The sequence below is a fragment of the Alternaria infectoria genome (assembly GCF_024043175.1).
Source record: "Alternaria infectoria strain BMP 0036 chromosome Unknown scaffold_11, whole genome shotgun sequence".
Taxonomy (NCBI): Eukaryota; Fungi; Ascomycota; class Dothideomycetes; order Pleosporales; family Pleosporaceae; genus Alternaria; species Alternaria infectoria.
The window spans coordinates 138,349-161,811 of record NW_026250700.1 but is presented as its reverse complement, the minus strand read 5'-3'; the positions used below and the strand labels follow the sequence as shown (position 1 = coordinate 161,811).

General features: G+C 52.2%; 9 protein-coding genes across 9 annotated transcripts; 5 read left to right on the top strand and 4 right to left on the bottom strand.

The window, feature by feature from the left end:
- Positions 1–673: 673 nt before the first annotated feature.
- Positions 674–1,721, bottom strand: J4E92_006933 (uncharacterized protein; the record flags this gene model as incomplete). Its single annotated transcript, XM_051498298.1, has 3 exons — positions 674–1,118; positions 1,174–1,594; positions 1,646–1,721. 3 exons carry the CDS (start codon positions 1,719–1,721, stop codon positions 674–676), a joined length of 942 nt encoding a protein of 313 aa, XP_051351232.1.
- A 1,293-nt stretch (positions 1,722–3,014) lies between these two features.
- Positions 3,015–4,697, top strand: J4E92_006932 (uncharacterized protein; the record flags this gene model as incomplete). Its single annotated transcript, XM_051498297.1, has 3 exons — positions 3,015–3,390; positions 3,441–3,958; positions 4,014–4,697. The coding sequence occupies 3 exons, from the start codon at positions 3,015–3,017 to the stop codon at positions 4,695–4,697; spliced, it is 1,578 nt and encodes a 525-aa protein (XP_051351231.1).
- A 781-nt stretch (positions 4,698–5,478) lies between these two features.
- J4E92_006931 (uncharacterized protein) lies at positions 5,479–6,834 on the bottom strand (the record flags this gene model as incomplete). The annotated part of the gene is made up of 2 exons (XM_051498296.1): positions 5,479–6,192; positions 6,241–6,834. The coding sequence occupies 2 exons, from the start codon at positions 6,832–6,834 to the stop codon at positions 5,479–5,481; spliced, it is 1,308 nt and encodes a 435-aa protein (XP_051351230.1).
- A 534-nt stretch (positions 6,835–7,368) lies between these two features.
- Positions 7,369–8,079, bottom strand: J4E92_006930 (uncharacterized protein; the record flags this gene model as incomplete). The annotated part of the gene is made up of 1 exon (XM_051498295.1): positions 7,369–8,079. One exon carries the CDS (start codon positions 8,077–8,079, stop codon positions 7,369–7,371), a length of 711 nt encoding a protein of 236 aa, XP_051351229.1.
- A 393-nt stretch (positions 8,080–8,472) lies between these two features.
- On the top strand, positions 8,473–9,479 carry J4E92_006929 (uncharacterized protein; the record flags this gene model as incomplete). Its single annotated transcript, XM_051498294.1, has 3 exons — positions 8,473–8,802; positions 8,858–9,081; positions 9,137–9,479. 3 exons carry the CDS (start codon positions 8,473–8,475, stop codon positions 9,477–9,479), a joined length of 897 nt encoding a protein of 298 aa, XP_051351228.1.
- A 307-nt stretch (positions 9,480–9,786) lies between these two features.
- On the top strand, positions 9,787–10,979 carry RHP51 (RecA recombinase Rhp51; the record flags this gene model as incomplete). The annotated part of the gene is made up of 3 exons (XM_051498293.1): positions 9,787–9,864; positions 9,915–9,994; positions 10,040–10,979. 3 exons carry the CDS (start codon positions 9,787–9,789, stop codon positions 10,977–10,979), a joined length of 1,098 nt encoding a protein of 365 aa, XP_051351227.1.
- Positions 10,980–11,360: 381 nt separating this feature from the next.
- Positions 11,361–15,074, top strand: J4E92_006927 (uncharacterized protein; the record flags this gene model as incomplete). Its single annotated transcript, XM_051498292.1, has 3 exons — positions 11,361–14,124; positions 14,173–14,473; positions 14,525–15,074. 3 exons carry the CDS (start codon positions 11,361–11,363, stop codon positions 15,072–15,074), a joined length of 3,615 nt encoding a protein of 1,204 aa, XP_051351226.1.
- A 434-nt stretch (positions 15,075–15,508) lies between these two features.
- Positions 15,509–16,953, top strand: J4E92_006926 (uncharacterized protein; the record flags this gene model as incomplete). The annotated part of the gene is made up of 2 exons (XM_051498291.1): positions 15,509–15,511; positions 15,565–16,953. 2 exons carry the CDS (start codon positions 15,509–15,511, stop codon positions 16,951–16,953), a joined length of 1,392 nt encoding a protein of 463 aa, XP_051351225.1.
- A 3,887-nt stretch (positions 16,954–20,840) lies between these two features.
- On the bottom strand, positions 20,841–22,194 carry J4E92_006925 (uncharacterized protein; the record flags this gene model as incomplete). The annotated part of the gene is made up of 3 exons (XM_051498290.1): positions 20,841–21,227; positions 21,276–22,104; positions 22,157–22,194. The coding sequence occupies 3 exons, from the start codon at positions 22,192–22,194 to the stop codon at positions 20,841–20,843; spliced, it is 1,254 nt and encodes a 417-aa protein (XP_051351224.1).
- Positions 22,195–23,463: the final 1,269 nt, after the last annotated feature.

The following is a 23,463-nucleotide window of genomic DNA, read 5'->3' as shown; positions in this document are numbered from 1 at the left end:
AGTACTACAACCGCCTTCCGAGCGCACGCCTTCTCTCCAGCAGACCGCGACATCCCGCATAAGGACTCTACACAACCACAAAGATCGGCTGTCAAGCAAAAGCAGCGTCGACTTTACCCATCAGGTACCATGCCTACTCAACCCGACGACCTGCTTCTGTCGGTATGTTGTCGCACTCTTTCCATCGTGTCAGAACTTCCAATGTTGTCGGCAATGGAGCGTGGATGCACCATTAACTCAGGCTAGCTCCAATCCTCCCTCCGCAATGCGCTCGCGACATTCGGCCCAAACAGCACTCAATATCGTAATATCAAGTTGATGGTGGATGAGTATATGGCTAAGGTCGCTATGGAGGGGCTTTCCATTTCTTCGAGCGAGCCACGTCAGAACGATGAGAAGATGCAGATGGGTTAGAGCGACGTCGTTATCAGTATCCACTTCTTTCAATGCGCATTCGTGATACCCCCAGCTACCTTCGAGACCAAGATTGAACACCGGTGTCGTATTGCAGCTATCTAGGTACTGGTCCTTCTACGGGTGGTCCCTTCCATCGGGCTTGTGCCAAGCCCGCGACGGCGTGATCATCAGGAACTCCCGTTCGAAGCAATCCCTTCAATCTCCTTACACGTCCTCGCGATCACATTCCCGACCGATTCGATTATAGGGGCGACGGCTACCGACCACCATTCCAGCCCGCATTAGGCGCGAAAAGGTCTTCCATGCTGTCACCATCACTTTTCCCAGTCTTCGAGCCTTGAACGCTGTATGACTTGGTGACGGCAATACGATGATCCGGCCTATCATCAGCATGCTTAATCGCATCTGTATCTGCGTCTGCACTTTGTAGTTCATAACTCTTCTCCCCGCTCCGTTTCACGAAGATCTTCAACTTGCGAATCCTGGATCCATCTCCGCTTCCGCTTCCACTCGAAAGGGCCAGTATCCAGGGCATGTACTTCTGTATGAAAGGCTTCAGTAGCGCAACGCATGCGCAAATGACTCCGCCGTTGAGCTCGACCGTAGAGAAGATGCATGCCTTGGCCACGTTGTAAGTTGCGTCGGGATCGCTAATCATACTGTAAACGTAGATGATGCGAACGGTTGATATGACGACGACACTACAAAGCTTGTTAGCACAGAACGCCAGATGGCGCACTACCCGAGGCAACTTACCCAGATCCCAGAGCGAACACGAAGCCCAGTAATATCTTTTGTTTAACAGGTAGTTGCAGGGCGCGCAACATCGGTATCGGCAGGCACAGGATCAAGAAGTCTGTGATTATGTTTATACAGGCCATGAACAGGTTGAGGTCTGTAAGGCACTTCTGGTCCGTATGGGTTCGCGGATTGCAGGGTCCGGCGGCGACTATGGTGATGGCCACGGAGTATCCAGTGACCAGGACTGCCAATGCGTAGATGGCTGCTTGGACTTTCTGATCTGGATTGAGTCGGTAGTACAGAGCTAATAACGAGAGTTTAGCTAGAGCTGGAGTCCAGACATACACCACCATGATACCGACGAGCATCTTCGTATAGCCCAACATTTGCTGCATAGTCACATTCCACATATGTTGACCGAAGCCATACTGGAACGCTACATTCAAGGTCAGTTGCGTACTCAGAGTAAGCAGAGGGGCAGACTCACTTCGGAAACAGATGACCATCCATGCGACGCAGCCGCACCAGCTGAGTACCACCAGCGCATCGTCCAAGCCGGTCATACGGCGGATGAATATGCGCGTATACAATCGCAATCCGAGCACGAAGGTGGAAAGTATCGTCATGACTGCATATACCACGACGATTCTCTTCTGAAGATCCGACCGTTCACCACTGAAGTCTGCCTCAACGCCAGGTGGCGCATCCAGAACGCCCGACATGGTCGTAATTGCGGTCATCACAGCCGGAGAATTTCTTGGATTCACAGAAGGAGTCGGAACTTTGAAGGGAAGGCGTGATCGCTAGCACCTTGGGTTTTCTCCCGGACATGCATCGAACTTATCTTACACGCAGCCTGAGTTACCTTGCCAGGTGCCAGCGATCTTAAGACGGGGGTACACGCAAGATCCTTTCCGTACAACCTTGCCGTTCAACAGTGAAACCGTAAGATGCTGGCGCATTCTCGGCAACGCTCATGGATATGCGCATCTCCCGAAATTGCACGGTTGGAGGCTCGAATCGAATACCAGATAAGATATTCATGAAATCACGGAATGAGGAACCATGTCCTGTTCTCCCATTCAGCCTATGCGCTCTAAGCGAATGTAGCCCTGCCGCCACCTCGCCTAGCAGACACTTATGTACATGCTTACATTTTTCCAGGCCGTCTTTGAACAGGATAAGCGCCACTCAGCAGCACCAAGTCTGATCTACGCATCAAAGTCACACACGTCGCGTTACGGCGCAACCGCATCCAATAATGCGGCGCTCGGAGAATTGAGGCTACACCACATGCTTCCTTTCGCAGACGACTAAACGGCTTTGGTCCGCTAGAGAACTCCACGATATCGACACGTTGGAAGACTAACTAGACGTGAGTTCGCACCGAGACGCTAGTCGGCTATGTACGATAGTGTGCAACAAAACCTAGTAATCCAATGCTGACCCTTGCACACTAATTACTATGCGGCAAGATTCCTGTTGCGGAGCACCAGCTGCAGTCGCAATCTACGGTAAGAAGGATGAACAGAGACCTGGCCATGTCCCACTTCATAACCCGGGGCTGCCGATCGCGTTCTCGTACCAGTCTCCACGTGTGACTCTGGGCTTCCGAGCAAACGCGTCGCACATGCAAACCTTCCACGTTTTGTACTCCCGATAAAAACAACACACACTGAAATCACAAAGGCGCGATACTGACTCCCAGGGCTCACTTATTCAAGGGGTTGTGGTATGTGGCGGTCGCCTTCACTTGACAGCAACCGAGAAATAGCCCTCGGCCACCGCGCCCTAGCACTCTATACACTGAACTTTAGCAACCCCAAACAAGATCCCGGTGCCATCCACAAGAAACCATGGGCTCGGTTCCTACCGCTGTTTTTGTGCTCGCACCTTTATCGGCGGTCATCCTGCACGAGTTCATTTTGCGACGAGTGGAAGTCGACCATTTGACCCTTCAGATCCTTGGCCTAGCGATTACCGCATACTGGGTTCTATCATATTACACTGGATTCATCGCCGCGACACTGGTGACGAGTTCCTTCTGGGTTCCACTATGGCTGTACATCGGAGCGTACCGTGCCTTCTTTCATCCACTCAACGACTACCCTGGACCTTGGGCTGCGAAACTATCGAGATGGTGGGCCGTCAAGCAGACATATGACAGCAGCTTGCATTACCATCGAGTCCTTCAGCGGCTGCAAGGCCAATACGGCGATTATGTTAGGACGGGTCTGTCCAACCCGTGTACTTCCTTCCACATCCAGTGCTAACACCGTCAGGGCCACGTGAGCTCACGATTTTCGATACAGCTGCGATCCAACCAATCCTCGGAGCTCAGTCACAGACGTCAAAAGGACCGTTCTTTGACGTCATGGAAAAGTCGTTGCACCTCAATCGCGACAAGGCGTTCCACCGCCAGCGCCGCAGGATCTGGGACAATGCGATGAAGGCATCGCTTTCCGACTACGCCCCCCAAGTCGAGAACTTCACAGACCAGCTACTCACAAGATTGCGCAATGAAGAGGGGAGGTCGATTCCGCTGCTTGTCTATGCAAGCTACTATAGCTACGACGTCATGGCAGCGCTGGCCTTTGGCAAGCCCATGGGCTTCATCAAAGGCGAACAAAGCGACGTCGCTGCGAGTATTCTCGCTACTATGATGGGCAGCGTCCAGGCTTTGGGATACATGTATCTGATGCCGTGGCTAATGAACACAGTTGGTGTTCTTACCTCATTCGCCGGACCCATGAAGGAATGGCGAGACTGGAGCGTCAGCCAGATGAAAGCGCGCATGCAGGTACATCTTCCCGTCTTTAAGCTCGACCGAAGCCATTGCTAACAACCTCCTTTAGGTCCGAGATGCGAAGCCGGACCTAATCTCTCATCTCATCACCTCCACGCCCAAAACACCTGAGGGTCGCGAACTTCTCTACGGCGAATCACGCCTCATAATCTCCGCTGGCAGCGAGACCACGTCCACGGCCCTAACCTTCCTCTTCATGCATCTCGCCACACACCCACACTACATGGCCGCCGTCCGCGCCGAGTTCCTCTCCAACATCAACACCTACGACTGCCAGCGACCCATGCCAATGCTAGAAGCTTGTATCCAAGAATCGATGCGCATGTGGCCCTCCGTCTTCTTCGGCTCCCAACGCATCACGCCGCCACAAGGTATGGAGATAAACGGGCACTTCATCCCAGGAAACATGATAGTACATATCCCCATCTTTCCGCTGTTGCGGGACGCGAGAAACTTTGTTGCACCTGATCAATTCATACCTGAGCGCTGGACTACGAAACCGGAATTGGTACTGAACAGGCAGGCGTTCATTCCTTTCTCAACAGGTTCGCATAGCTGTGCTGGGAAGGCTCTGTCGTTGATGGAGTTGAGGAGTGTGATTGGGAGGGTCGTGGCGGAGTTTGATGTCGTGCTTGATGAGGGGACGGATGTGAATGCTTACTGGGAGGGTATTCTGGATCACTTCACTGCGGGTGCGCCGCCGATGATGGTCAGGTTTATGAAGGCGCAGTAAGCGCGTGCGGGATCTGGTATAGAGGGCGTTTACGGCTCATTTGTCTTTCACTTTAAAAAGAATACTATTTAGCTGCAGCGTGGGAAACCACCGAGAAGTCTATTTTGCTGTTAGTCCTCCCAGAACTCCTATTTTGTACTACCTTGATCTTGGCTGCGACTGCACACTTACTGCAGCTACCCTGTTTTTAACCTGTCAATCTAAAAGTACAGATCCGCCTAGAGGTTTCCTAGACGCGATTGTCTACTGTTCTAACTGAGTGCGCTGTTAGAGCCACAGAAAGTGCATCGACCACAACAGCTCCACAACCCTTCCTCCCCAGGGAGATTTATGTGTGTCCCTTCAAGGCCTCAGGACGCTGCGGTGAGAAAGCACCCTTTTTTGACTCGTACCGGGGACTCTGTCAGCATGTCGCCAATGCCCAAGCGCATGATGGTGTGGTGACAACATATGCTGAGTCGACAATCTAAGACGGCACCGCGAAAATCCCATGCCCGGGTGGATGCAGGCATCTCTCGGTGACTCACCAAAAGGCTAAGCACCATGCCAGAAACGCCGAGTGTACCGCCACTAAGCCCACAAACATACAATGCCCGTGGAAGAACTACAACGGATGCCTAAAGACCAGTAATGCACACTAAATAGGCAATTATTAACGTAACTACTAGAAAGATACCTAGGGACTCTACTAATGTTGTAAAGCTAGATGTAGCAGGTTTTTAGCATGCCTTTACTAAGTAGTAGCTTTGCAAATTTATTATAAGAGCTTGTAATCGCTCTCTCAGTCCTCGTGGCGCATCGTAGATACGTTTTGCAAAACCGGGCGCAGTCTTGCAAAAGCGAACCAAACCAGCAGGGCCACCACCGTCTCAGCGAGTATCGCGAACCGGAAAACACCAATACCCAAGCCATCAATAACAGCACCGATAGCAAAAGGCGAGAGTGCAGCTCCAACCTGTCCAAGAGAGGCCACAAAAGACACAGCTGCAACATGTAGCTCAGCTGGTAGCAAACGTGTAAGTACAACAACCCCAGACGGGAACATTGGACCCATGATAAAACCCAACGTCGTCATCAAAGCCACAGATGCAGCCGCAGATGATAGAGCAGCGAAGAGTACGTCGATACCGATAGCGATGAGGAAGTAAATACCAGTCGCACGACGCACTCCCATCCTATCCGTAGCGAAACCGAGAGTCAGTCGTCCAACTGCCATGCCAATCCAGTACCCCGAGGAAGAGAGGCCAGCCACATAAGCGGTCGAGTGGCGACTGCGCAGCATGAATGAGACGATCCAACCCGAAATCGCTGTCTCGATGCCAACGTAGGTGAGGAAGTACGCTGCGCAGAACCAAGTAGCTCGGTATTTGAACACGGCCTTGACGTCGACGTTGGAGTCATGAGACTTGGACTGGTTGCTTTCGCGGTAGACCGATGCGGTCTCGTTGCGGAAAGCAAAGACCAAGACCAGGAATGAGAGAGCGCATGCTCCAGCCTATGTTCATCAGCATAAAACCCCAATATCCAGTATCTGTCAACATACCAAAATAGAATACCAAGTCCACCACATAAACCCTCTAGTAGTCAAAACCGTAACAACGAACGGCCCCAGCGCCCCGCCAACACTATAACTCCCATGCAACAGGCCAGAAACCGTATTCGCCTTCTCCATACTCCCAGCCCACGCACACCAACTTCCATCCAGCAGACCCGTACCCAGTCCTTGGAACGTAAACGCAAGCAACAAAAGACCAAAACTAGGATGCGTCGCCGCAGTCGCCGTAGCCAAGATCTGCAGTAGCGGACCAGCTACTGCAATTCCCCTTTGCCCGAAGCGGTAATGGACGGTATCGCTGCATTGTGCTGCAATGACGTAGCCGATGGGGCTGACGAGGAAGATGGATGAGACTTGCAGGTCTGTGAGGTTGTAGTGGCGTGAGAGGAGTGGCAGGACGGCGCCGATGGAGGAGTTGAAGAGGCCGAGTGTGACGAAGGAGTACATTGCTGCTGCGATTTTGAGAATGAGTCGCGTGTCCATGGTACTGTCGTTTGCATTTTCGGTTTCTTCCGAGTGACCAGTGGGTCTGGTGACGACGATGAGAGGAGAGGTCTCGTTGTCGGTAGGTTGATGGGCCATTTTGTTGCTACGTTGCGCGTTCGGGACGCGCTGTTGCTGTTGGACGGAGGAGAGGAGGTCAGTACAAGCTTATCACGAGTTCATATCTAATGCAACATGTGTGAATGGGAGGAGTCTTCGGGTGAGTGTTAACTCGAGATAGACGGTATGTTGTTTGATAGTTACTTTTGATGGAAAATGCGGTCGTTGTACGGCGCTACAAACAGGTAAGCGCCGCCGAGCGCCAGCCAATGACATCATCAGCAAGTCGCGTCCTGCGATGTTCTTCGTCTACCCGCAGAAGAGCCCGTCCTCGTACGTGTGTCGAAGTAAATATCCCTAGTATGGAGCTCCCTGGTACTAATAGGGCCAAGGCGGCTTGTTGGCTATGTCGGCATCGGCTAGGTACAGGCTTGCCAGATCGCATGTATGTGTACCTGCGCAAGCGCAACTACTATCATATGGGGCCGGCGTTGCAAGTGGCATGTCGACGATCGCGCTTGCTTAAGCTGTATGCGCTGCCTTTGAAAGATGGCTGTCGGGTGCTGAGACGACTCAATCCTCGTCATCCGATGATCCATATCCGAGGCCGAGCGAAAGTGTGTTTCCCGGTTTGGATGTCGATTGCCCTGCTGGTGGCTTGGTTGTGTTTACCAACGTCGTCGCAGGACTCTTCGAGCCGTTGGCACTCGTTGCGGTGGATGACACGTTTGTCTTGACGCTCTCAGACTGCGCAGTCGCTTTTCCTTCGTCCACAGATTTCTTCTCTTCTGGTACGGAACTCGACTTCCTCAGCTTCACACCCTTCAACAGACCACCTTCAGCTCCCTTCTTCCTCTTCCGTCCGACTGCTGCCCATTGCGGAGCATCCTCATCCTTGGGCGCCTCTGAACTCTCTTCTTCGAGACCTTTCGCCTTCCTCTCGGCTTCTTCCCTTTGCCTGCGGAATATATCCAGTTGTTCGAAAGTCTCCCTCTTCACATTGAGCTCCTCCTGGCGCTTCTTTTCCAAGACGGAATCCAGGTAGTCGGCTTCCTCATCATCTAGAGCGACATGCAGCTTGTAACGCGCCTTTTCCTCAAATTCGGCCTGTTTCTTGTCTTTGTTGGCTTGCAGAACTTCGAAAAGGCTCTTTCCATCCTGTTGTTTCGCTAAGTCGGCTTTGGCGCGCCGGGCATCCTCAATCTCTTGCTGGGCCTTTTTCCATTCGTCATCGCGCTCGACTTCTTCACCCGCTTTGCCGCCACTGACGAATCCTGAAGACATTGCGGTCCACACTTATACGGCTAGCGCAGGATGCTGAGGGCGGTGCAGTGGATGCAGGAGTTGAACGGCAGAAAGGCAAAGAAGTAGAAACTGTTCCGGCTTCCTCATAGGCACTAGCGACAGGTGGATCGTTCTCCACACCCCACCAGTTTAACCTCACCCGCGGGCAAATCGCGACGTGATACGTGGAGGTTTTATGCCGGTGCTTAAAGTTGCTCGGTGGAGATAGCGATGCAATGGGTGAATGTTGGCCCTGACGTAGGAGGGGTACACAACGCGTCGGCTGTGCCCCTCGCTCAGCTCACCATTCAAAAGTTTGCGCTTCCTGCCACTTTCCCATCCTCCTACATCCCAAACTTTACCTTTCAATTTATGATTCGTACTCTAGCAAGAATGGCACCCAAGAACTGGACCAAGGAGCACTTCACGCTCAACACTGGCGCAAAGATCCCCGCTGTCGGTCTCGGCACATGGCAATCAAAGCCTGGTGAGGTTCGTGAGGCCGTCAAGGCCGCTCTCGAGGGAGGATACCGCCACATCGACACCGCGCTTGCCTATGGCAACGAGAAGGAGGTTGGCCAGGGTATCAAGGACTCTGGTGTTCCCCGTGAGCAAATCTGGGTTACTACCAAGCTTGACAACCCATGGCACAAGCGCGTCGAAGAGGGCATCAACACCTCTCTGAAGGACCTCGGTCTTGACTACGTTGACCTTTACCTCATGGTATGTTTGTGGAGCTCTAATCTCTCACAAGACGAGATACTTACGAACCTCCCAGCACTGGCCCTCATCGACCGACCCCGATGACCTCAAGAAGCACTACCCCGACTGGGACTTCAAGGACACATGGGCTGAGATGCAGAAGCTCCCCGAGTCTGGCCGCGTGAAGAACATTGGTGTCTCCAACTTTGCCATCCAGAACCTCGAGAAGCTGTTCGCCGACTCGCGCACCAAGATCACACCCGCCGTCAACCAGATCGAGCTCCACCCCAACAACCCTTCGTAAGTCAATTACCAATATCTTACCCATGTGCACGTCAATTAACAGTGACGCCAGACCCAAGCTCCTCGACTACCTCAAGGAGAAGGGCATCCACGCCACCGCCTACTCCTGCCTCGGCTCAACCGACTCTCCCCTGTACAAGAACGAGAAGCTCAAGAAGCTCGCCGACAACAAGGGCAAGTCCGTTCAACAGGTCCTGCTCATGTGGGGTCTCCAGCGCGGCTCCAGCGTCATCCCCAAGTCTGTCACAGCGTCCCGCATCATGGGCAACTTCCAGCTTGATGGCTGGGAGCTGACCGACGAGGAGATGAAGGAGATTAACGCGCTGCCTGAGCGCTTCAAGGTCTGCGGTGACTCTTGGCTGCCGGTCAAGGTCTTCTTTGGCGATGACGAGTAGGTCTTTTGAGAAGACCGATGGCTTTACGTACAATGATACCATGAATGAACAAATCGATGACAACATATGATCTTGAGCTGCCCAGTGCGTGGTGCGTGTGTGATGCTGCGGAGCAAAGTCGGGAATGAGCGTTGTAGCCTGTTCCGGGGTTGCGTGGCGATTCGTCATGTGATCTCGCGTTTTGGCGCTTGCGAGACGCGCCTGATCTAGATTCCCGCTCGCCACTCATCCTTCCCTTCTGCACAGCACATTCACAAATCCCACACAACCACCTTTCCATAAAATCTACCGTCTTTAATCCGTCAAGATGAGCGCCGAAGAAGAGCAATTCGAGGACAGCACCATGGGTGGCCCCGGAGCCCCCACTCCCGTGTCTGCGCTTGAGGTAGGCTTTCACGGTCTTTGGGCGCGCGACAGACACTGACAAGACCTCAGGGAGTCAATGGGTTGACTGCACGCGACATCAAGTTGATTGTCGAGGGCGGCTTCAACACCGTAGAGTCGATTGCCTACACGTATGTAGACTATTGAACAGAAATTGGCCCCGCCACTGACGCCAGGCAGACCACGGCGAGCACTCGAACAAATAAAGGGCATTTCGGAACAGAAGGCTTCGAAATTGCTTGCAGAGGGTATGTGGAAATGATGCGGCTCTATCGCCTGTCGCTTACATTAATAGCATCCAAACTCGTCCCTATGGGCTTCACCACGGCGACCGAGATGCACTCCCGCCGCAGCGAATTGATCTCCATTACGACCGGCTCAAAACAACTGGACACACTTCTGGCAGGAGGTATCGAAACAGGCTCCATAACGGAGATATTCGGAGAGTTCCGAACGGGAAAGAGTCAGATCTGTCATACCCTAGCCGTTACCTGCCAGCTGCCGTTTGACATGGGGGGTGGTGAGGGCAAATGCTTGTACATCGACACTGAGGGTACCTTCCGTCCAGTCCGATGTCTGGCCGTCGCGAATCGATTCGGACTCTCAGGCGAAGAAGTTCTGGATAATGTTGCTTATGCGCGCGCATACAACTCGGATCATCAGTTGGAGCTGCTCAACCAGGCCGCACAGATGATGACGGAAACACGGTTCTCGCTGCTCGTTGTCGATTCCGCCACCGCACTGTACCGTACAGATTTCGCTGGACGTGGAGAGCTCTCTGCCAGACAAACGCATTTGGCCAAGTTTATGCGTACGCTGCAACGGCTTGCGGACGAGTTTGGTATCGCCGTTGTAATCACGAATCAAGTCGTCGCGCAAGTGGACGGTGGACCAAGTGCCATGTTCAATCCCGACCCCAAGAAGCCTATCGGAGGTAACATCATTGCACACGCAAGTACGACTCGTCTCAGTCTGAGAAAGGGCAGGGGAGAGACGCGTGTGTGCAAGATCTACGACAGTCCATGCCTGCCCGAGAGCGATTGCTTGTTTGCCATTAACGAAGACGGTATTGGCGACCCCAAGGAGAAGGACCTGGAGGAGAGGAACAACAGGTGATGAGGGAGATGAGGTGCGAAGCGTCATGGAGCTGTGGCGATCTAGAGCTTTTGGTTTTACACGATTTACGTTTATGCAGCCGTATGATATCCTAATACATTACCTGAATGAATGCGCATTTTGTCCATCAGTACTGTCTGGCCTATCTTGGGATTGAATGGCCATACTAGATGGGGAGTGAGATAAGTGGGCTGCGTTCAGGGTAGGCTGCGGTGATGGACAAAGCGTCCGTGCACCAGCCAGCTTCGCGCATCCATCGTCGCGCAACGATTGTTTTTGTGAGCTTCACCTCCGCGCGACCGCCGCAACTCGACCCCAAACGCGCGCCATAACCTCTCAGCCCCCGCAACGACAGCCGAATCCCCTTCGCATGCGAGCACCATGGTCCAACATGGAGGCACGTGTCTCTACAAAGAGGCGCGCTTGAACATTGAGCCCGCCTACCCTGGCTCGACCATCGCATTTTCGATCCCGTCGCATTCTCCCTTCAGCACACGATCCAGCGTAAAGCGTAGTGTAATTACGGAGTCCTATGCGGAAAAGGACGAGGAAGACTTCACAAGGCGCCATCTCGCTACAGATGGGTCCATGTACTTTCGGCAGCACCATGCCTACCCGCGCAGCTTCCTCTGGCGGGTGCTGGACAACAGGAAGATGCTCGAGATCCAGGCGACCGACTTCGATCACGACTACACCGACAAGTTCGAAGCAAACTTGACGCTCCTCTTCCAATTCCCCGCTCCGATCCGACCCTTCTGCGTCGCTTTCGCTGAACCCGCCGACCGCGATGCATTGACCGTCTTTGCAATCACCACGGGCAACGAGCTCTACACGATCACCCTGCATCGCGACTTCTTCGCCAACCCCGCAGCCTCGGAGCAGGACTCGGAGACGTGGTGCAAGAGGTTCGAGCCGGCGCTCTTCAGCGGGCGCATACCCTACCGATTGGCCGCCGCGAGCGCAGACGAACTGCTAGTCACACTCGACGACGGGGCTATCTGTCGCTTGATCTGGGACAAGGCCAACAACACCTGGGACGGATCGCGGTACCAGCAGAGCAATTGGTCGGTGCGCGGTCTCCTATCGTGGAAAGCGCAGCCCACCGTTCGCTTCGAGAACGCGGACTTTGCTGTGTCCGCTGCGGCTGCCGTCGCGATATCACCAGACAACAAGCACATCCTCTCAGTATGCCTGGACCACTCGATCAGGGCGTGGAACATTGCGTCAGGCAAGCCAGGCGCGCACATCGACCTCTTGGGTGCTGACGACTTCGCCATGGAGAAGTCCCATGGCTCATACTCCATCGGACCTTCGCAGTCGATGCTGATGGCTGTTGTGAACATCCCAGGTGGTGTGGGAGGCGCGTTGTACCACGTCGTTACATACTCGCCTAAGCAGCACCAGTTCAAGTTCTGGGGAGTGAGGGATGCGGACGACCAAGAACACGGATTCTACGACGCTGCGCAGGACTCAGAGCTCATTCCGCCGATCGACGAACTTATGAACACGACTGTATGGACACTGGAGGAGTTTCACATCATTCCAGGGCCTAACACCTGGAGGGGCTCAGAGATCTGGATACGCGCCAGGTCAGGCCCAAGTAGCAAAGTCTACTCCCTCAAATTCGATCTCACCGACTACGCCGAACAACGAACACAAACGTGGAAGAATGATTGGGTGTCCGTTGATTCGGGCCCTCTGACTGTCGAGGCATTGAAGGTCAATCCCGCGAACCCAAGCGAGCGGGAGTTGGAGCCGGAACAGGATCTCTCCAATGAGTGGTACGAGTTTCTGTTCTACCCAGGCCGATTCTCGATCGCGACATTAGAAACAGCGTTGCGCATATACAGGAGAGGCTTGGAGGGGATACGGCACCGGTCAAATCGAGTACACAAAGGGTCACTGAAAGAACGTCTGGTTGCCACGCTTGTCGCCCTTGCCATTGAACGCGGTCACGGCGAAGACTTCAGCAAAGACCTAACAGCGGAGTGGCAGGCATACTACGGCTTAGTGAAAGACTTGCACAAGCGGAGGGGAGAATCGTTGTCGCTCAGTTACGATCGGGCTACTGACAGGCCGTGGCTAGTGTTGAGTGACCACATCTCTGCGATCAGGAACTGCAGCGAGTCGGAAGTCACTACACTGAACGCAGCAGTCATCTCAGGCTCGCGTACCCTGAGCAAACCTCTACGGCAAACTCTGGACACATCGGAATCTCGCGACGTGGCACGTCTGCTGAATGCCGCAGCTTCCTTCCGCCAACGACTACCATACTTTGTTCAGCAAAAGGTCCAACGCCACATGGAAATGGACCTACTTCAGAGCCGGAACATCACGATCTTGGATCGCATGGAATGGATCGAAGGCAACAGCGAGCTTTCTCAACATGTGACCGATGAGGACGTAACCACTCTTGTTGAAGAGCTCGGTATGGAAGTCAAGGACCTGGGTACCGAGACCTTCCTCCGCGCCATCAGGAAGTTGGACTACGAACACGACGGCAGGCCTCAGTCGAGAAAGCAAATCGCACGATACGGGCTGAGTGCGTTGTCATGCGTTTCCAAGGAGACTCTGGAGAACGACCACAATGCTTTGCTTGATCTGCTTGTTCTGCTGCTGTTCATGTTCATTGAGCTAGAGGGCGAGACGCATGAGGAGTGGGACGCGTCTGAGGTGTTTGCCGAGCTTCTACTGCGGTATAAGGACTGCATGGTCGTTTCTTGGTTGGCCCGTACAGTGTGGTCTCACCAGACTGGAACAGGCTTAGCATCCGACAATCTCAACCGCATGTTGAGCGAGACATACAAGACTGGTATGAAGTTACCTATCACCCAGACGGTCCTCGAGGGAATCTACGGAAGTCGTGCCTTTGAGGTGCCACTACCAAAAGACCCAAAGGCGGGTCTACTTACCCATTGGAGTCGCGGCTGGTTGTCATTCATATTCGAAGAACACGACTTTGAAAACGCTGTAGAGGATATGATGGGGATACTCTTGTATCAGCAAGAGTACGAGCTCGCCAAGGACTTTTCCAAGTTCCTTACGGAAGGTCACTGGGCGTCGTATCTGAAGGGACGACTGTACCTGGCACTAGGCAACAAAGAGCTGGCTTCTGTGTGCTTCCAGAAACCTGCATACTATCTGGGTAAGTCTTGGACATACGATTCTGCCATGATGATACTAATTTCTGTAGCTCTCGGTCCCATGTTCGACGTGGCGGAGGAAGACAAAGCAAACCTCATATCCGAAGTGGAGCGAAACTCGTTTTCTGAAGGCCTGGCACACTATTACAGTCATGTTATTGGTCTGTTCGAGAAGGCCAAAGCGTACTCCTACGTTGCAGACTTTGCGAAGCTGGGGCTGCGATCTTTGATGGGTCAGGAAGACGTGGAACTGAAGACGGACCTGCTTCAACGGCTGTTCACCGCCTCGATACAAACATCGAGATTCCAGGATGCATACGGTGCCCTGATCAGGCATCGGGACACGGCCTTGTAAGTTGAATGACCGCTTTCACACAACTTCGTATACTGACTATTTTCCAGGAAACTCTCCGATCTGCAAACACTCATCACATCCATGGTGGCCCAATCGCAGACTACTGAGCTTCTCAAGTTCCCCTTCGTCGGACTAACAGATTCGGTGGACAACATCCTCACGTCCCTCTGCCAGAAAACACTCAACATCGCATCCGGACCACCCTACCACCAGATCCTCTACTCCTTCCGCATCTCCCGCAACAACTTCCGCGGCGCCGCGTCGATCCTCCACGAGCGCCTCCAGCGCCTCAAGACAACATCGACCAAGATCCACGACCCAGCCGACGAGTCCCTAACACAGTGCTACCTCATGATCATCAACACCCTCTCATCAGTCAGCAAAGAAGACGCCTACATCCTAGCCGAGCAGCGCATAGAAGCAACCGGAGGTCCGCCGCAATGGGGCATCGGCCAGGGAAAGAAGCTACTTAGACGGCAGATCATCACCCTGGATACGCTGCGCAAGGAGTACCAGGCGGAGCTGGACAGGATAGCGGCGATTGAGAGTGGCCAGTTTCCTTTTGTGGATCCGGTGGATGATATGGATATCTTGTAGGCCTTGGTTGTTATAGCGCGGCGTTCTTTGGGCGGCTTTGCGGGATTGAGAAATGGAAATGGATGGGGGGTTATGTAGATTTGCTATCTGGCTGGGTCCGTAATTGGATCGTGGAGTGGCTAGACGTTGTTATGAGAATCCAGATCTTGAACAAATGATGGCTATGTTGAGATTGCAGTTGTGATTCGGCAGTGTTTACCCTGTGATTGATGAAGGTGATCAGGTGAGAGTGAGATTGATGCAATGACGCGCTAGAACGCGTGCAGATGCGGGACGGCGCGAACCTCCAGGTAGGTGCGTTGCAGCCCGCTGGAAGACAGCAGCCATCAACAGCCACTTCAGATCCTCACGCCTCCGATCATGGCGCAATAACTTCTCGTCCTTATCCTAATTACCTCACCAACTACAACATATCCTAAACAACCCCCGCAGCCATGGTACCACCCGCTCTCTTACCCTGCGCGTCTCCTCCACTAACCCAAACACTCAGAACTCCAAATCCCTCCGCCGCCTCGCCGCAGACCACGGTTCCCTCCACACCGCCGGCCTACCCCCGAACTACCTCTTCCCACCGGGCTCCGACGACTCGTCAGACCTAACTACGCTTGACGTCCTGCTCGCCGGTCCTGTTGGGACACCCTACGCATCCGGCGTCTGGCGCCTCCACCTCGACATCCCACCCGCATACCCCACCGCACCGCCCACAGCGCAGTTCCGCACGCGGTTGTGGCATCCGAATATTGATGAGGCGACGGGGGCGGTGTGTGTGGAGACGCTGAAGCGGGACTGGAGTAGTAGTCTCAAGTTGAGGGATGTCCTAGTTACGATATCCTGCCTCCTCATACAACCCAACCCCGCCAGTGCGCTGAACGAAGCAGCAGGCAAACTGGCCACGGAGGACTGGGATGGATACTGCAGGCGAGCCAAGCTCATGACAGACATCCACGCCGCGATACCGAGGAATATCGAGGCGGATGTGCGGGAGGCGCAGATGAGAGGGGAGGACAAAACCATAGAACCGGACCAACCCATCGCGAAACCACACTCGAAAGGCAAAGAAACAGAGCGGGTCAAAGTCACGCCTGCGGGACCTAAACTCACGCGCATGAAGAGTGAGGATGAGGAGAATAGCAGGGTCAGGAGGGGTGGGACTCAAGATGCAGAGAGTGGGACTGAGGAAGATGCTGTGAATGGGCAAAGGGATGGGATGAGGAGAAGTAAGGTACCCGAGTCAAGGAGACAGGGTAATATCTTTGGGATCAAGGGCTTGGGCGATGGTATGCAGCTCGACTCCCCACCGCCGAAGAGGATTTTCGCTGTGCCGGGTGCGCATACGCCACCTGTTTCTACTCCGAACGAGAAGGAGAAGGGGAATGCGGATGGGCATGGAGAGGGAGAGGTAGAGGATCCGTTTACGACTGTGACGTCGAAACGGAATACCCACACCGATCCTTCTAGTACGATGGGAGGGACGGTAACAGCAACGACACAACCCGACACCGAAACTCCCGATCTCCTCAAATTCTCAACACAAAACCCCTTCGCCGCCATCCAACCCAACAACCAAAGTCATCCTCTCTTCAGAGAGTTTTCGTTTAGTTGGGAGGATGCTATGGTGGTGCATGACGCTGGGGTTGGTATGGCTGGTTCGGTTGGGAAGAGTGGTTCGGATGGGAAGAGGGGTAAGAGTGGCAGTGGTGGTGGTGGTGGTGGTGGTGTCAGCGGGGTCAGTAAAGCAGATGTACGTAAGAGACACGCGACGGAGGAGTTTGAGAAGAAGGAGAAGTGGGAGATGAAGAGGTTTAAGCGGGCCGGGGGTGATTTGAAGAGGTTCAATCGGGGGGATTGGGGGGTTAGGATGGGAGTTGGAAGACTGTGATTGTGAGGGGAGAGAGGTGTGGGTGAGAGGTGGTTTGCATAGCGATTGGGAGTTTTGGTTCATGATGGATGATGTGAGTTCACGGCGGTTGCGGTTGTTGATAAAGATGGGATGGTAGTACGATGGTAGTGTGGTATACCCTATGAAATAGACTCCTATGGATCAGTGAGGTACCTTTCGCGCTTTCGAGTGCTGAAGTTGCGTGATGATGATCATCATCAACCATCGTTGTGGTACATGGCCAACGCTGACCATTTCTCAGATGTCTCAAACGCGCACAAAGAATATTGAAGGCTTGCCAACACCGAAGTCCAGACATACTTTTCATCCGTGTCTTTTTCGACACATCATGAACCAGGTCTCCATCTTCGGATGCGTCTGCTGTTTTTGTAATTAAGAGAAGAAAAGAAGGAAGAAGAAGACCATGACAGTCGCGATCTCGGGTTTTATATCCCATGATCATCTCCCTTCTCCATTCCTTGTTCATTGATCCTGGTCTTCATCTTTTCGATATCGCCGCACAAGAACCGCGCAGACAATCATTTACAGTCTGCATTGAACTTTCGACCTCATCACTAGGTACTCCTTCTTTTTTTGGAAATCGATGCTCGCATGTCAAGCGTCGCGCGCTGTTTTGTGTTTCGAGAGAAGAGGAGGAGAGGGGAAGACCGAACACATGTAGATGAGCTGATGCATTTTTTGGGAAGGAGCCGCCGTCTCCATCGGAGACCATCGTCTACTTTTTGGAGAAAGAGAAGGAAAGTGGTGGATAAAGAAGAAGGAAGAAGGCGTGTTGGTGGAAGGTTTTATAGTAAAGCGAGGACGAGGGCGCTCACACATATGGCGGAATAATCTGGATTTTTTGGTAGAGCGTAAAGCTTTTGATGATTTTTTGGTATTGTTGGTGTGGCGCGCCGAGGAGGGACTGAACACATGTATTGGTAGATTCGGTTTTTGGAAGAGAGGAGCAGTCTCCATACCGACGACGGCAGGCCTTTTTGGTAAAAGAGGAGCGAGATGGACAATGTAGGAAGAGTAGTTGCGCAACCACAAGGGACTTCTATATGCTGAGGCAGAGGAAGCGGCGTCCACATAGTACATATCCCGTATCATTTCTGGTAGAGGCAAGCTCGTTGCGGTGGCTGGACGAGGAGGACAGAACATGACGTACTCCAGGTATTGTTTTTGAGAAGAAGAGACAATCTCCATCGAAGATAGTCGTCGGTGTTTTAGAAAAAAGTGGAAGACGCAGTGTGTTGAAGGAAGAGTACTCCAGTCGCGAGCAGAAGGTTTTATAGTCGAACCTCGCGAGGTTCGTCCTCATGGATTCGACATGTCGTCTTTTCTTTCGCTCATGATTCCACGGCTACTGCCGTTTTTGGAGAGCACAGAAGCACTCATACGTAGTTTCGAATGTCTTTTTGAGAAGAGGAGGCGCAGTCTCCATTTGCATTCGATATGAGACTTTTGAAAGAAGAGGCGGAGTCCTACTCTCATCGCAGGCCATACTGGAGATTTTAGAAGAAGAGGCACAAACACCATTATGTGATGCAAAGCGAGTTTTGGAAAACCACAATAGAAGTGTGGATGTAGAGAAGAAGAGAGGAGCCGTCGCAGACGGAGACTTTATAGATGGGCGACGCACGGGCGGGGCGCATACATCGTAACTCTGGTTGTCTTTTTTGATGTTGAGATAGCATGTTCGCGGGAGAAAGACACCGTCATGGGAAGGCTTGAAAAGATTTTGAGAACGCGAAGGAAGAAGAGGCGAACACATCGGTGCCTTGGTAGTAGATTTTGAGACGCAGATCCACTGCTCCATGCACATTTCGTCTTTAGCTTTTGAGAAAGACGGATGGATGTTGGATGAAGAAGGAAGAGAGATACAGCAGCCAGAAGACTCGTTTTATAGACGAGTCAAGGAGACACTGCTCATACGTCCTGTATCTGTGGGTATTTTCGTATGCGCATGCTGTTTTTCCGTCGCGCGACCGCGCTTTCATTCCTTAAGCCACCCGTTCTTTTAGGAATAACAGAAGAGAAGAGGCGAACACATGATACTGTCCTCTGAACCGTTGTGAGACAGAAAGAGCTGTTGCTATCAAATGTTTGCGTATAGCTTTGGGAATGGAGAGTAGAATGTTGAATGCCAGGCCGAAGGCCCATTTGCGGAAACATCCATGCATTTCAAGCCGACGGCACGCAAAGATGAAGACTTACGCGTTTCGCCGTGATCACCACATGCTGTGTTCTTTTGTTCATTTTTGAAAAGCTGCGTGGGCTTTACTCGCGCATCTTTCGTAATAAAGCCGTTTTTCGAGCTTCCTGGAGGGTGAAGAGCAGGGGAGGTCATGGATGCTTCCTCTGCCAGTTTTTAGAAGAACGAGCAAACTTCTCCATCAGATTCAGATATAGAAACTTTTGGAAAGTAGAGAAAGAAACGAGGAGTGTTTGGGAATGTGAGACAGCGCAGAGAAGAGTCATTTATACATCGAGCGACTAATTTTATTGCAAGTCGGAGCTAGCGCCGGTCATGAGCTTTGGGATGCAACCTTTGAGCAGTAGGTCGACGCTGAAGGGCGAACTCCCATAGATCAATTTGCTTCAGTTTCGGAAATGCGAAAGAAAGAGCCAACCATGGAATGTCGGAAAGTATCTTTCGTAGAAGAGCAGTCTTCTTCATACACGTTCCAACGAATCTTTTGGATTTGCAGAATGCGGTTTTGTACATGTGGGAGAAGAGCTCGCAATGCGGTAGATTTATATATCAAAGTCGTGCAGGCATGTGGCCTAGGAAGTTTGGAGGGTTGTGAGCGGGGGTAGAGCGCAGAAGGCCGTCTACTTCTTCTCATGTATCGTTCAAAGAACGCTTTTGAGAAGCGGAAAGACGCGAAAACTCATCAGCCAGTACAGCGCAGGTTTTGAAAGAGCCCGCGAAGGCGGAGACTCCCCATGCTTAAGAAACATCCCGGTTTAGGTAATGTTCTTGAGAAAGTTTGTTGATGAGGGAAGTCGCAACGAAGGGCGGATTTTATAGCCGGTTCGCAGGCTCGAGTGCAACAGCGCATGAGGCGAGACGCAATCATGCCGCGCGGTCTCTTTGAATTTGCATATGGGATAGTTGATATGGCGTATGATTATATCGCTCCCATGCGACCGATCAGACTGGCTTTGAAAATGGACTGGAAGGGTAGAACACATCGGTCTCTTGACGGATGATTCCTGTGGAGCACTGGCCACAGGCCATGAACTTGTTTATTGTCATTTTGAAACCTCGACTTGAGATGCTGGTTTTGATATCAGCGAGAAGGTCAGGCCGAAGGTACGCGTTTTGTAGGAGTGATGCGGCTGGTCTGCGCCCACATTAGCGGTGTTGCAGTGACTTTCGACCCAACCCGCGTCATGCGGAACGATTCCGAAGTTGCCCGTGCATTGATGCACGGACATCTTTGTATTGCCCCTTGATTTGTGCTTAGATTGATGCACCTTCCTCTCTCATCGGAAGATATCGCGTCTCATCAACTCAGCACTTGTTCAATTGCATACAAGATCACTTCGAACAGATACAGGTGCCAAGCGGAGATGTCTGACGAGTACCCTGAATTGTCTGATCGGCTCTCGGAACCGTCTAACGACAGTAGTCACGATAAGGATGATTCCTATCACAACGACGTTCAAGAACGCCGATACTGGGAATCATGGCTACTTGAAGAGTTTTATTCGCCGCCACAAAGGCTTTTCTTCCGTATGCAGAACGGCACGTACTAAGAACTGACTTCCTGGTAGAGAAGAGCTAATCCGACTTGCCTGGCGCGAACGAGCGCAATGCCGCAAACCTGACAAGACTGTATTTGACAATTTTTTCTTCGATACTCTCAACCTCGTATTTACGCTCTCTCTTCGGGTAGCACACCCCATGATGGTCCCCCTAAGCGCTTCATCATTTGTATGCGCTCCATCATCTCCCTAGGATACATCTCCAGGGGCGGATAATTAGCTCCATGTTTGGGTTGCTTTCCTCCATATTCATCGTCGCTGTCTCCATCTTCGTCCTCGCTTTCTCTTTCTTCATACGCATCGTCGTAGTAACCATCGTCTTCTGGAGGAGACATGAATTTCTGGAAGTCTTTATAGCCCCACCTGCGCCTAAATTGAGGTAGATTGTTGGCAAATTCTTCTTTGTAACTGAGCGGACCGTCTGCTAGCATGCTTTGTTCGATGAAGTTTCGGTAAGGTCGATAGTATCCCGATTGCAGTGTATGCTCTTCCTTCTCCTTTCGTCATGGTTAGCATGGTCTCACATGAGATATGTGCAGACTGACCTTTTGCCAATCCTCTTCGGTGAGGTAAAATAGTCCTTGCATCTTCCGATCATCCTCACTCGACATCGTCTGGCACATAATTGTGATAGAAGAGCCAGCGTATTTCAGATCGTAAAGAGGTTTTCTCATTGCCTCCAACACGTTAAGAACGCTACGCTCCACATTCAGGAACCCGATACGCTGCGAAATCTCCATCTCGTCCAGCCCAGAGTCTTTCCACTCCGTTCTTGCTTCCCCATACCATCGAGGTTCGTCGGGCGAGATCTGAACTCGAACGTCAAGCTTAGCTTTATGTTCCACGAGCGAAAGCGCAGACTCTAGGTCACTGTGTAAATTACCGAGATTCGATAGTTCTCTCCACAAGAGTTCCTCGGATCCAATTGGCATTCTCGGGCAGATATCAGTGACTACGATCCTGATGTATATCTGCCGGATAAACTTGTACGGCAGTACACCCAGGTTGAAACAGTCCTCTGCCAGTAGCGGCATCAACTGCGGTAAGCCCGGACGTTTTGAAGCCCAATCTGGCGAGATGGCTTGAGTGCCCACCTCGAAAACGTTGGTAGCATAGTAGCATTCCGCCGCTTCGCGTGCAACCTCGTAGCCCACGTAAGATGGGCAAAATACCTTGTAGTCTGATGTGACAAATTCTTCATCAGATGCCGTACTAAGACCACCCAGACCGGATCCAAAATACATTGTCTCGCAGTCAGCAACAATGTACCGGTATACTTCATCTCGTACCTCTCGGGGCACTTTAGCGTATAGTTTGGACGCAATCTGACGGACTTGCTCGCGATCGCGCTTCGCTCTGAAGATTTGTTGTTCCCTGTGACGGTGTCAATTGGGGTGGGCGCCATTTCGTATGCAGGTGGCTGTACTTAGAGGGCTCTTTGAGGTTCAATCGCTTGTGGAGCATGCGCACTGGACGCCATTTCCATCGCTTGTGTAATGGGTTTAACCCATCTGGGTCTCCCTCTGAACGTTCTTCTGAGAACTCCAGCTCCGAATCCCAACCTGAAGAAAACTCTGAAAGGTCTTCTGAGTACTCCGCCTCCAGCTGTGAATCTAGCTCTGAATGTTCCTCTGGGTACTCTGCCTCCCACTCGGGATCCCACTGGGAGGAATATCGATCCATAATCCGAGCACTGTTGAACTTCCGCTGGATCGACGCGATGCAAAAACTTCCAAACTACCCGGGCGAGCTGTATACTGGAGTTGTTGGGCTTGTCAATAGTTGCTTGTACCTTCGAGGATGAAGAGCGAAGCATTGATGGCACCGAGTAGCGTGACGTACCTAGGTATCTAGCAACCTTGGTTTTCTCTGTCCAATCATCGTTTGACGCGTCAATGCGTTTACCCCCTGTCTCTACACAGACCACCTGCCACACACCGCCCGTTCATCTCGAACGCTCAGCGTGAAGGGCTTGCCGACCTTGCTGTCACAACAAAGAAAAGCAAAAAACACGACTCTAATCGCAGCACCTTATACAAGGAAAAGATCATAAAGGTTTGCAGCCTATAACAAAATACAAACACGCGAAGTAGAAAATCTGACGTCAAAGTAGGCTATAAGGTGGATGACCATTCTCTATCTTGAATAACGTGGCAGCGATGCCTCCCAAGGTCGATCAACCCAATCGTGCACCGCGGAGAAAAAAGGCCGCTAAACCCCCAAAGTATTGCCACCTACATGCAAACGAAGTCACCTGGAAGTTGACGCTATCGCAGGAGGATTCCCAAGAAAGCTTGGCTTGCAGAAGTCAAACGTGACAAGCAAGCTTGCCTTCGTCTAGCGGCAGCTTTTCGCACCAAGCTTCCCTGGGTTTTACGGTGCAAGGTATACCACATTCTTCTCGAAGAGGCACGCCACAATCAAGTCGACCTAGGAGCCCCTAAAACCGGTAAAAATGCCTACGTCCCACCACTCCTGCGGATATGTAGCCCTGCGTACGTGGGTGACAAAGTTGCGTGGGAAGCGGCGATCATTTTCAACAGACAGACGCATCTCGTGTGTCGCGACGTGGATCAACTCGTTCCAGCACTCATGGACAACAAATTCCACGAAAGCGTCTTCCCATACCAGTGGGTGAAAATGGTGCATATCACCTTCGATCTTGAGGCGCTTACTGTTCCGATATTGTACGAAGTTGACTATGGTTATGACGACGACGCTGACACGGAACGG